Consider the following 14187-nt stretch of genomic DNA (forward strand, 5'->3'; position numbering starts at 1 on the left):
TGTGTAAATAATATGTTTTCCTGGCTTTATGGTTTTTCCGCATGATTTATGAATTGTCATATGTATCATAACCTAACATACTGCTATGTATCGAAACTTCAACCCTTCTTCTCTCTCATCTTCCCCTCTCTTCCTCCATTGATGTTCTTGAAAATGAGTTTAACTTTTCCCATACGGCCATACTTACAAAATAGGTTTTAATCGGAGACTCTCTTCTAATTCTACCCTTAATAAATTCAAATTCGTTCTATTTTTCCTCGTTCTTCACGGGAGGTGTTCTTAAAAGTTGCAAGTCATCAATGGTTTTCCAACCATTACTACATAGTTTTATTTTGCAATTATGTAGTTTAAACAACTCCCTAAAATGATGAAGATGACTTAAGATCAATTGCATCGACCCAAAAGCATCGGTTTAGAGCATCATGAGTGGAGTAAGGTAAGGACCTGCAAGCAATCATGGGTAAAGTCCTAGCTACAAAGTACAAAGTTTACCACTGCCGGAAGTTAAGGATTGTTGCTCTCCTCAACATATGTGGAGCAACATATGTTTGGAAATTTTGTGGGCCCCCTACCCCACGTGTTCCCAGCTTTCCATCCTAAATTACCCTACATTTCATGTTTTTATGCTTTCACTGAACGGCAAACCTACACTTACCCTGGGGGTAGGTGTAGTCATCATAACCCGCAGCGTCATTGGTTGTATTTGCCAATTCATTGCTGATTCACATCCTAATCAACTTCCAAAAATTTGAAACCTATTTTGAATTTGAATTTCAAATCTTATAATTAAATAAAGGTATATTTGTATAAATTGTAGGATCGTCGTTGTAACCGAAGCTTAGTTTTTCACCAGAATTTCCAGATCTACTTTGCTATGTCGCCTAATTGAAGCTTTCATTTTCGATTCATGTAGGTGTATTTGAAGGAAATCCAACACGCGAGGAATCTGGTACAAAAACCGCACTTTATTTCCGATGAAACCGAAGATGTGTTAGGTTATGATACATATGACAATTCATAAATCATGCGGAAAAACCATAAACCAGGAAAGCATATTATTTACACATAATCATTTAGCATAGAATGGATGCATACATGTTGTAGTGTGCCTTCCCTAGCTGCGCCCGAATCGAACAAGAACAAGTCTTTAGGACTCCAAATGTCGTCCCTCCGTAGATAGTCCACAGTACGTCCGGATCCGCCTCAAGTTAGACCAACTAGAATCGCCCTTAAGGTGCTTAGGAATTTCGGCTAGTGTTTGCAAGTGCATGGCTAATTTTTATTTCAAAAACTTACCCTTTGAATACTTCAATCGTACCCATAAATTGTGACCCTAGGCACCTATTTATAGGAGTATGGAAAAGGAATTGTAATCCTACTAGGATGTGGATTTGCTAGTTATAACTTTATTAGGACTCTAAATAACAAAACAAATCTAATAGGATTAGGATTTTAATCTTTGCACAAATCCTAATAGGATTAGGATTTCCCGCACAAGCATTGCACAAGCCGTGCACCCGCGCAAGCCTTGCGGCCCACGACAGGCGCACAGCCCACGCTGATGTGCTCTCGCGCGCGTGCGCCCTTTGCTGGGCCTGGCCTTGCGCTGGGCCTGGTCGAGGCGTGCATTGGTGCGTGCGGCTCGCTGGGCGATGGCCTGGCTTCGTGCTGGGACTTCGTCTAGCGGGCCTCGTCCGATGCTAATTCGTACGATACGCTTCTGATTAAATTCCCGATTCCGGAATTCATTTCCGATACGAACAATATTTAATATTTCCGATTCCGGAATTAATTTCCGTTTCGAACAAATATTTAATATTTCCGTTTCCGGAATTATTTTCCGATTCCGATAATATTTCCGATTCTGACAATATTTCCGTTTCCGGCAATATTTCCGATTTCGGCAATATTTCCATTTCCGATAATATTTTCCGATACGTACCATGTTTCCGTTTCCGGCAACATCTATGACTTGGATAATATTTATATTTCCGATACGATCCATATTTCCGTTTCCGGCAATATCATCGTTTCCCGAGTATTCATTTCTTGCTTGTGACGATCTCAGCTCCCACTGAAACCAAGATCCGTCGATTCCGAATATCCATAGATAGAGTATTTAATGTCATTAAATACTTGATCCGTTTACGTACTATTTGTGTGACCCTACGGGTTCAGCCAAGAGTAAGTTGTGGATTAATATCATTAATTCCACTTGAACTGAAGCGGCCTCTAGCTAGGCATTCAGCTCACTTGATCTCACTGAATTATTAACTTGTTAATTAATACTGAACCGCATTTATTAGACTTAACATAGAATGCATACTTGGACCAAGGGCATTATTTCCTTCAGTCTCCCACTTGTCCTTAGGGACAAGTGTGCATTTCCTAATTCCTTTGTCGCTCGATGCTTGCTCTTGAACATAAGGTAAGAGTTGTCATCCTTATTATGTCCAGAGGTGTTTCTCGGTTTCAGAGTTCAACTGATCAAATAAACAGATAATCATAGCCTATGATTCATCCGAGCACGGCCATGCATTTCACAGTTTCTAGCTCTCCGAGTGGCCTTGTACAACTTTTAAGCATCTCATCCCGATTTATGGGAGGATAATCCCAATCTTGCGATCTTGAGATTAGACTTCGTTTGATAGGTGATTACCTGAGCCTTGCCTTTATAGCCTCCTTTTACGGTGCGACGGTTGGTCAACGTCAAAGCAACCAGTTCTCAAACAAGTAATCTCAAATCATTCAGGTATTGAGGATTTAGTGTCTAATAATTTTAATGAAATTTACTTATGACAGATTTTCATCTCTTACAGTAAAGTTTCATAGGTCTGTCCGATACTAGTCTTCCCAAAGTAAGTATCTATGCAAATGATTATGACATTGCCATGTCCACATAGTTCAAGAAACAGAACTACTAGTCATCTTGCATTCTAGTCGTCTAACGTTTTCTATGCGTCCAATTTTATAGAAAACTCCGACCAGGGACCATTTTCAACTTTTGACATTCAAGTTCACTTGATAGACATTTCTTAGTCACAGGACTGGTCCTGACAGTCTACCTTGAATATATCGTCAATTTGAAGGGACTCATCATTTAATAAACCACAAATTAAATGGAAAAATGAATTCTATTCATTTATTGTGAATGATTAACCAATAATGTTTTACAAAGATTTAAACTCTAAAACTTTAAAACATTAAACAAGGATATCAAAGCCATTCTCCAATATGTTTGATTCCCATAGCTGCAGTGTGCGAGTTGTGCTTCGCCTGCGGCAGAGGTTTAGTCAATGGATATGATATGTTGTCATCAGTTCCAATCTTGCTTATCTCGACTTCTTTTCTTTCAACGAGCTCTCGTAGAAGGTGAAATCTACGAAGTACATGCTTGACTCTCTGGTGGTGTCTAGGCTCCTTTGCCTGTGCAATAGCTCCGTTATTATCACAATACAGGGCTATTGGTCCTTTAATGGAGGGGACTACACCAAGTTCGCCTATGAACTTCCTTAGCCATATAGCTTCCTTTGCTGCTTCATGTGCAGCAATGTACTCCGCTTCAGTTGTAGAATCCTCAATGGTGCTTTGCTTAGCACTTTTCCAGCTTACTGCACCTCCGTTGAGGCAGAAGACAAACCCAGACTGTGATCTGAAATCATCTTTGTCGGTTTGGAAACTTGCGTCCGTATAGCCTTTAACAATTAATTCATCATCTCCACCATAGACCAGGAAGTCATCTTTGTGCCTTTTCAGGTACTTCAGAATATTCTTGGCAGCAGTCCAATGCGCCTCTCCTGGGTCTGACTGGTATCTGCTCGTAGCACTGAGTGCGTACGCAACATCCGGGCGTGTACATATCATAGCATACATTATTGAACCAATCAATGATGCATATGGAATCCCATTCATTCGTCTACGCTCGTCAAGTGTTTTTGGGCACTGAGTCTTGCTTAGAGTCATTCCATGAGACATGGGTAGGTAGCCTCGCTTGGAGTCTGCCATCTTGAACCTATCAAGCACCTTATTGATATAAGTGCTTTGAGTAAGTCCAATCATCTTTTTAGATCTATCTCTGTAAATCTTGATGCCCAATATGTACTGTGCTTCTCCTAGATCCTTCATCGAAAAACATTTCCCAAGCCAAATCTTGACAGAGTTCAACATAGGAATGTCATTTCCGATAAGTAATATGTCGTCGACATATAATACTAGGAAAGCAATTTTGCTCCCACTGACCTTCTTGTATACACAAGATTCGTCTGCATTTTTTATGAAACCAAAGTCACTGACTGCTTCATCAAAACGTATATTCCAGCTCCTTGATGCCTGCTTCAATCCATAGATTGATTTCTTTAGCTTGCATACCTTTTTGGCATTCTTTGGATCCTCAAAACCTTCAGGCTGTGTCATAAACACAGTTTCTGTTAAAACGCCGTTTAAGAAAGCAGTTTTGACATCCATCTGCCATATTTCGTAATCGTAATATGCAGCGATTGCTAACATTATCCGAATAGACTTTAGCATTGCAACTGGTGAAAAGGTTTCATCGTAATCCACACCGTGGACTTGCCTGTAACCTTTTGCAACCAATCTAGCTTTGAAAACTTCAAGTTTCCCATCCTTGTCATTTTTCAGTTTGAAAACCCATTTGCTTCCAATGGCTTGGTAGCCATCTGGCAAATCGACCACATCCCATACTTGGTTTTCAGACATGGAGTCTAATTCAGATTGCATGGCTTCTTGCCATTGCTTGGAGCTAGGGCTCGTCATAGCTTGTTTGTAAGTCGCAGGTTCATCACTTTCAAGTAATAGAACGTCATAGCTCTCGTTCGTCAAAATACCTAAGTACCTTTCCGGTTGAGATCTATATCTTTGCGATCTACGCGGGGTAACATTTCTAGATTGACCATGATTCTCACCAGATTCTTCTAAAGATCTCTGAGTTTCATCCTGAATGTCATCTTGAGCATTCTCTAGAGTTTGTTGTTCGACTCGAATTTCTTCGAGGTCTACTTTTCTCCCACTTGTCATTTTGGAAATGTGATCTTTCTCCAAAAAGACACCATCTCGAGCAACGAACACCTTGTTCTCAGATGTATTGTAGAAGTAATACCCCTTTGTTTCCTTTGGATAGCACACAAGGATACATTTGTCAGATTTCGGATGAAGTTTGTCTGAAATTAATCGTTTGACGTATACTTCACATCCCCAAATCTTAAGAAAAGACACATTTGGAGGCTTTCCAAACCATAACTCATATGGAGTCTTTTTGACAGCTTTAGACGGAGCTCTATTTATAGTGAGTGCAGCTGTATTTAGTGCATGTCCCCAAAATTCTATTGGAAGTTCGGCCTGACCCATCATTGACCTGACCATGTCTAGCAAGGTTCTGTTCCTCCGTTCCGACACACCGTTCCATTGTGGTGTTCCAGGAGGAGTCAATTCTGATAGAATTCCACATTCTTTCAGATGGTCATCAAATTCATAGCTCAGATATTCACCGCCTCTATCAGACCGCAGTGCCTTAATCTTCTTGCCTAATTGATTCTCTAGTTCACTCTGAAATTCCTTGAATTTGTCAAAGGATTCAGACTTATGCTTCATTAGGTAGACATAACCATATCTACTGAAGTCATCAGTGAAAGTGATAAAGTAGCTGAAACCACCTCTAGCATTTGTACTCATTGGTCCACATACATCTGTATGGATTAAACCCAACAGTTCAGTTGCTCTTTCTCCAACTTTAGAGAAAGGTTGCTTTGTCATTTTTCCAAGTAAACATGATTCGCATTTACCATAATCCTCTAAGTCAAATGGTTCTAGAATTCCTTCCTTTTGAAGTCTTTCTAAGCGTTTCAAGTTTATATGGCCTAATCGACAATGCCACAGATAGGTGAGATCTGAATCATCCTTTTTGGCCTTTTTGGTATTTATGTTATAAACTTGTTTTGTCGTGATCTAATAAATAAAGTCCATTGACTAATCTAGTAGATCCATAAAACACCTCTTTAAAATAAAACGAACAACTATTGTCTTTTATTAAAAAGGAAAATCCCTTAGCATCTAAGCAAGAAACTGAAATGATGTTTTTAGTAAGACTTGGAACATGGAAACATTCTTCCAGTTCCAAAACTAGCCCGGAGGGCAACGACAAATAATAAGTTCCTACAGCTAATGCAGCAATCCGTGCTCCATTTCCCACTCGTAGGTCGACTTCACCCTTGCTTAACTTTCTACTTCTTCTTAGTCCCTGTGGATTGGAACATAAGTGTGAGCCACAACCTGTATCTAATACCCAAGAAGTTGATTTAGCAAGTATACAGTCTATAACGAAAATACCTGAAGATGGAACGACTGTTCCGTTCTTCTGATCTTCCTTTAGCTTTGGACATTCTCTTTTGTAATGGCCTATTCCATCACAATAAAGACAGCTTGATGTGGACTTGTCCTGCTTTGATTTAGCATTGCCCTTGGAATTTCCACTTTTCTTGAACGGTCTCCCTCTAGCCTTGAGTAAATCTTTGGCTTCACAGTCCAGTATTATCTTAGCCTTTCTGACAAGGTGAACAAATTCTGCAACTGTTTCTTCTCTTGGTTCACTTAGGTATAGTTGCTTGAAGCGACCAAACCCACTGTGTAGTGAATTGAGCAAGATAGAGACTGCCATCCTTTCGCTTATTGGTGTTCCTAGTAGACTTAGGCGATCAAAGTATGAACGCATAAGATCCACATGGAACCTCAGTGGGACGCCTACCCTCTGTTTAGTGCGAAGGAGCTGAACATGTGTTTCTTGGACTTCCATCCTATAACACCTGTTGGGAGAACTAACCTTTAGACCAGACATTGATTCAATCAACTCATGGACGTTCAGGTCCCTGTCCTTCGTGCTTCCACGACAGATATCCCTCAGATTCTTGATGAGCGTAAAAGGTTCATAGGCTACAAACCTTCTAGCCCAATCATCAGGTATATTGTTCAGCATGAGACTCATAACCTTTTTGAGATCCGCATCCCAGGCGAAAAATCTTTCAGGGGTCATGTCTCTGGCATAGTAGCTTGGCATTGGATTTAATAGTACATACTCAAGTCCATTGAGTCTGACTATTTCAACTAGCTTAGCTTCCCATTCAAGAAAATTTGCTAGGTTCAGCTTGACCATAAGCTCAGAACCCATGATGATGTTTTGATTGTTGTTTGCCATAGTTAAAACTACAATTGAAAAGAATAAACAAATAAATAACCATTCACAGTTTCTCTTAATAAACTTAAATTCTAGCATACATGCATAATTCAATGTTCATTAAGCATTTTATTCAGGTTATGTGTTCCGGCAGGTGTGAATAAAATGATTCCAAGATCCTAAAATCATTGAAGAATTAAGCACAGTTTGTCGACTTAATTCTAAAACATTTTAGGTAAGCAAAAGCCTTTTGCTAATAGTCTAGAAACTATTCTTGGTTGATAGGTACGTCTAAGAACTTATTAGGTAAACCTATCGATTTTGCCACGACATAAAAGGACTCCTTACTTATATCGTTGAGTTTCACCAAAACTAACATGTACTCACAATTATTTGTGTACCTTGCCCCTTTAGGACCAATAAGTAACACCTCGCTGAGCGAAAACTATTACTAGATTGATGTAAAGGATATCCAAGCAAGTGTATATTTTGGCATGGCACCTTATAACTCAAATTTTAAGTTTGGAACTTAAGGCTCTTACTATGTTGGTTAGATTTTAAGTGAACTAAAATCCTTAATCATGCAACATAATCAAGCCACAATCTCATGCATAATTAAGACATATTTAAAGCAATAAATAACTTAAAGCATGCATAAGATAAATGTGATCTAGTATGGCCCGACTTCATCTTGAAGCTTTAACTTCAAAGTCCGTCTTGAAAATCTCCGTTGGAGGCACCATTTTCTTCAAATAGGATAAGCTATAATTAAAACTAATTACAACTATTTGATGGTACGCAGACCATATTTGAATTGAAAAACAATTTTGGTACTTTAGACCAATTACATTCAAATTAATGGTACGCAGACCATATTTTCTATCCTATTTGGGCCATACTAGTCACTTCATAACCTGCAAAACAGTACATATACAATATATACCATTCACCCATTCATTATCATGAATGGCCCACATAGCTGGTTAGTAAAACACATTATGCACCACATAAACATTTGCAGCAATTAATCAAGGGCACCAATAATCTACAAATTATTCAGTCCTTATTAATTCTAATCAAGTTGTTTTAACCTTAAGGATTTGTAGACCTAATCAAGAGTTTATGACTAAAAGGGCTCCCACTTAAACCAATAAATTCATATGCTTTACTAATTTTAAACATAAAAATGTATTTCTAGTCTAACCGGAAACATACAAATTTAATTAAAATTTAAAGCTCATATAAATTTATAATTGAATCCGCTTATTTAATTTATTTTTCAGTCGTATTTAAATTAATTCATGATTTTAATTTTAGTAAAATAATTAGAATAAATAAAATTTATTATAATTATAATATTCAAAATTAAAATCCAAGAAAATAATTTAAATTATTAATTTTAAAATTAATTAAAATTACGAAAACTGAAATTTTCAAATTAAACTTTTAAAACGATCTAATCGTAACGCAACAACCCCACGCAACGCACAACCATGAGCCACACGCACACAGTCATCGCTGGCCATGTGCGCGCAGCCCATGCACTGCGTCGCATCGCTGCTGCTCACCATCGCAAGGCGCGCGCCAGCGCTCGTCGCAACAAGCACGCTGCTCACCATCGTTGGGCGCAGCGCTCGTCGCACGCGCATGCTGCTCACCATCGCTGGGCGCAGCGCTCGTCGCACGCGTTCGCGAGGCATCGCGCGCTGTGGCGCAGCTCGCTTGCTTCCCACACGCGACTGCTCGTGCCTTGCTCTCGCCCTTGCCCAAGCGCCCATCGCACACAGCCCACGACACAAGGCAGGGCTGCTGCCTTGTGCTCGTGCACCATGCCCTTGCTCGCTGCACTCGTACCGCATGGGCGACGAGCTCCCTTGCTCGTCGTCGCATGCCCCCACTATACAACACCCCTTAAGGGTAACACGTAGCGTCCATTGCTTTGTGCGTGCAAGTTATATGAGCGAATCGCATAAAATTAAAAAATTTATTTTCAAAATTAATGACAAATTAATAAATCGTATTAATTTCATAATTTTAGGGCGAAAAATCGAAAAATTATTAATTTTTTGATTTCCGATTAACATGGATTCAAGTCTAGGTCATAAAAATTTAAAATTTAACATAAATTTACAATTTTTATGGTGGTTTTTAATCATAGGTATCTAATTAAATTATAACTAATTATGAAAATCAAATTAATTCTAAATTATTCCAACTTTTAACAAATTGATCATAATTACAAATTAGATTGCATAATTAACAAGGCTAGGCATTCAAACTTGTTAAACATATACAGTAGGTCAATCAAAAATTCAAGATTTAACAACAAGGATCGCAAATATTTAATTTAACATCTTACATTTACGAAATTTTGCGTTCGAAAAACTAAAACCTCCGAAAAGTCATAGTTAGGCTTCGAATTTGAGAATTCTGGGTTCGGCCGAAAAACACTATTTTGTCAAAATTTTAGAATGCCTTTTACATGCGGGATGGACACAAAAATCACTCGATTTGGATGAGTAACGAAGAAACTGCCGAAAAACTGCGTACGTATAATTAAATAAACGCAATTTACAATTAATTAACAATTACGAAAATTAATCACCCCTTTTAATTCTTGCAAATTTGTAATATTTAACCATGTTTATGCAATTTAGATTATGAAAATAATAAGAGGCTCGTAATACCACTGTTAGGTTATGATACATATGACAATTCATAAATCATGCGGAAAAACCATAAAGCCAGGAAAGCATATTATTTACACATAATCATTTAGCATAGAATGGATGCATACATGTTGTAGCGTGCCTTCCCTAGCTGCGCCCGAACCGAACAAGAACAAGTCTTTAGGACTCCAAATGTCGTCCCTCCGTAGATAGTCCACAGTACGTCCGGATCCGCCTCAAGTTAGACCAACTAGAATCGCCCTTAAGGTGCTTAGGAATTTCGGCTAGTGTTTGCAAGTGTATGGCTGATTTTTATTTCAAAACCTTACCCTTTGAATACTTCAATCGTACCCATAAATTGTGACCCTAGGCACCTATTTATAGGAGTATGGAAAAGGAATTGTAATCCTACTAGGATGTGGATTTGCTAGTTAGAACTTTATTAGGACTCTAAATAACAAAACAAATCTAATAGGATTAGGATTTTAATCTTTGCACAAATCCTAATAGGATTAGGATTTCCCGCACAAGCATTGCACAAGCCGTGCACCCGCGCAAGCCTTGCGGCCCACGACAGGCGCACATCCCACGCTGTTGTGCTCTCGCGCGCGCGCGCCCTTGTCTGGGCCTGGCCTTGCGCTGGGCCTGGTCGAGGCGTGCGTTGGTGCGTGCGGCTCGCTGGGCGATGGCCTGGCTTCGTGCTGGGCCTTCGTCTAGCGGGCCTCGTCCGATGCTAATTCGTACGATACGCTTCTGATTAAATTCCCGATTCCGGAATTCATTTCCGATACGAACATTAATTAATATTTTCGATTTCGGAATTAATTTTCGTTTCGAACAAATATTTAATATTTTCGTTTCCGGAATTATTTTCCGATTCCGATAATATTTCCGATTCTGACAATATTTCCGTTTCCGGCAATATTTCCGATTTCGGCAATATTTCCATTTCCGATAATATTTATCTATACGTACCATGTTTCCGTTTCCGGCAACATCTATGACTTGGATAATATTTATATTTCCGATACGATCCATATTTCCGTTTCCGGCAATATCATCGTTTCCGGAGTATTCATTTCTTGCGTGTGACGATCTCAGCTCCCACTGAAACCAAGATCCGTCGATTCCGAATATCCATAGATAGAGTATTTAATGCCATTAAATACTTGATCCGTTTATGTACTATTTGTGTGACCCTACGGGTTCAGTCAAGAGTAAGCTGTGGATTAATATCATTAATTCCACTTGAACTGAAGCGGCCTCTAGCTAGGCATTCAGCTCACTTGATCTCACTGAATTATTAACTTGTTAATTAATACTGAACCGCATTTATTAGACTTAACATAGAATGCATACTTGGACCAAGGGCATTATTTCCTTTAAGATGAAGGGTTTCCATCTAGTCGATGATACCTATGTTTCTTGAATCACAGATGAACACGATTTCTTGAATCAAAGAAAGATGAAGGGGTTCATCAAGTTGATGATACCAATGCGATCAATGAAGATGAAGGGGTTCAGCAAGTCGATGATACCAATGCCATCAATGAAGTATTTCACCTAGGACCTTTAAAAAAAACGGGGGGGGGGGGTATATTATTTTATGTTATGCGCGAATATTTTTTGTTCTAGCAAAGACTCGAACACAGGATCAAGTTGTATGCAATGCTCTATTTATATGTTGTAACCACTGTGACATGAGGCTGAATTGATTGCCTACTTTGCACATAAAATGTACATATAGTAATTCACAATTCACTAAATACAGGAAAAATTAAAGTACAAAAAAACTTTGTTATTTAGTAACTAGTATCAATGATAATATTTATAATGAATCTTATTTTGAAGTTACTGTGACTATTATTTTGTTAATCTTAAGTTAAAAGTACTAGAACTAAATACACCATTATTGAGATGCGTACTCGATCATAACTTTTGTTGGATGTAATTTTTAGAAATTTAGTTATGCAAAATAGATTTAAATGCTTAGTAATATTCTTATTATATCAATATTGTCCTACTAGCAATAGGTTGCATAAATACCAAATTCTATATTGTCATAAGAACTACTAGACGCACTCCTTAATACAACTTGAAAGACCCTTTAACAATTCCTCCAAAAAACAAAAGCCTACAAAAGTAAAGAACTTGTTCTTGTTAGTAACATCAACAAAAGATACAAGTCGGACTTTTATGTCTATAACCAAAACGAGTCGGCCATGAATTGCAGATAGTCATTGTCTTCTGGAATGAAATGGTTGCTGCTGCCTGCAATGTAGTTGTTGACATCATCCATAGCAATAAAATGGTTGCTGATGCCTGCAATGTAGTTGTTGACATCATCCATAGGAATAAAATGGTTGCTGCTGCTTGCAATGTAGTTGTTGACATCATCCGTCGCAATAGATTCTTTGCTAGTACATGCATTGTAGTAAATTGCAGTCTCGTTGTTAGTCATGCTATTGTTGTGGTTTTGAACTCCACAATCAAAGTTAATCGGTGGAGTGTTGCATTGATTGACATTGGTAGCAATCGTCTCTGTGGCATTGTTTGATTTAGTGGCTGTTGATTCAATTTGAACATCTAATTTGGTATTCCAGTTGTCTTCGATGAACCGTGCCCCGTACTCATCACTCGTTGTCGGACGTCCTAAGCCACTTTTTTCAAACACTTTGCATATTACGTAGTTTGCATTGCATATACCCAATTCAGCTATGGTTTTATTATCCAATCTGTACTTTCTCATCACCCAATTAGTCCTCTCTAACCTCTTGTTCTTACTACACCTGTTATAGTAAATCAAAGTTTTAATTTTTCCCACAGTAAGTGATGAATGCTTGACATCTCTGTCGTTACCAGTTGCTTTCCATTGACCCCCCTTGATTGACCTACGTGGTTTAGTTGATCTAGGGCAAAAGAAAAACCACTGTAAATTCTCTGCAGTTTGAGCAGAAAGTGGAGGAAGTTCCCATGGTTTATACTTGAACACTTGAACCTCTGAAATGAGTTTCATTCCCTAGGGTTTTCCCATAACTTTTTTTTAGGTAATATACAACCAACTCCTCTCCCGTTGGTTTTAATCTAAATCCGGGTGGAAACTGCAATTTTAACGCTTAGTGAAATTAGATGTAATGCAATAACGGCCCTTTCTTCAATTTAGCTTACGTTATTGTTAAACAAACTTATAGTTTGGGTGTTTAGATATATGCATGCGTACATACTTTGTGTATTTATTTCCCTACTTCTAATTCATCCCCAATAACTGAAGTAATTAATTATAAGGCATGTCCAAATAATTATCATTAACTCCAAAATTTACTAAGCACGTCAATGGCTTTAGTATTAGTACCAAATAGTGACGTAATTGACTATATTCATAGCAATAAAATACATAAATAGGCTATTTCAAATGAACTTCATATAATTAATAAATGTTGCTTTGGTTTTATTAAAATTCATAACGCATTTACTAGTAAAATATATAATTTAAAAACGCAGTACAGTATTTACCAATTGCCTTTTATTTTCTTATTTGTCTTTTTATTTTTTTTAAATTGAAAACATAGTTGTAGATTGACCGTTCGCAAATCAGGTCATTTGTGAATGGTTAATGAGTTTAATTCCTAACATATTTAATCCTAATTTATTTCCTTGTAACAGAGTAGTTAATAAACATTAATGTAATGTATTATTTCTTACACCAAAAAACAAGGTTTAGAATTATGGCGTAATTATCCCTTTAAAGTTATTGTACCTGCATTAATTTGAGAAGACTATTGATAGATTTAGGACAAAAATTAAATTAAAGATCCTTAACCATCGTTATATCTTTCACAATTCTCACACAACGTGATGATTTTCTACGAATGGCCTCCGCAGTGTAACTGCGAAATAAATAATTCAACACTAAAATGAGAGAATTCAATTATAGGTTTACTACGAAGTGTAACCAAATATAATAAAAAGAAATGAATTAAAATGAGAGAATTCAACATAATACGAAATATTTATGGGTTTACTACGAAGTCATACCATTAGAGACCGGCTTGTTGGAGTTGAGTGAATGTCTTTGTTGTTCTTGGAGTCCTCTTCCATATGTAATTATGTGATGTTGTTGGTGTTTCTGTTCGTTGGTTTATGGTGTGTGAAATGTGTTTGTAGTGCTAGCTTAAGTAGGGAAGTTAAGGAAGCTTAATATGTGCATGTTAAGTATTATTTTTGATGTAGGGGACAAGTATTGAAGCTGGGTGTCAGTAAAAAGTTTCATTTGATATCAACTTTGACCTTTTGCATCCCCTTCTCCAAATATTTTTTCATTTTTTGTCGTTTTGC

At 37.8% G+C, this 14187-nt stretch overlaps 1 protein-coding gene across 1 annotated transcript; it reads right to left on the reverse strand.

Moving 5' to 3' along the window:
* Positions 1-12052: 12052 nt before the first annotated feature.
* Positions 12053-12868, reverse strand: LOC110777286 (NAC domain-containing protein 82-like). Its single transcript, XM_021981891.1, has one exon. It carries the CDS (start codon positions 12866-12868, stop codon positions 12053-12055), a length of 816 nt encoding a protein of 271 aa, XP_021837583.1.
* Positions 12869-14187: the final 1319 nt, after the last annotated feature.

This window comes from Spinacia oleracea, chromosome 6, assembly GCF_020520425.1.
Source record: "Spinacia oleracea cultivar Varoflay chromosome 6, BTI_SOV_V1, whole genome shotgun sequence".
Lineage (NCBI taxonomy): Eukaryota > Viridiplantae > Streptophyta > Magnoliopsida > Caryophyllales > Amaranthaceae > Spinacia > Spinacia oleracea.

What these genes read in the sequence shown, in the direction of transcription:
- LOC110777286 (XM_021981891.1), bottom strand. Translation starts at nt 12,868, where the DNA reads ATGAAACTCATTTCAGAGGTTCAAGTGTTCAAGTATAAACCATGGGAA.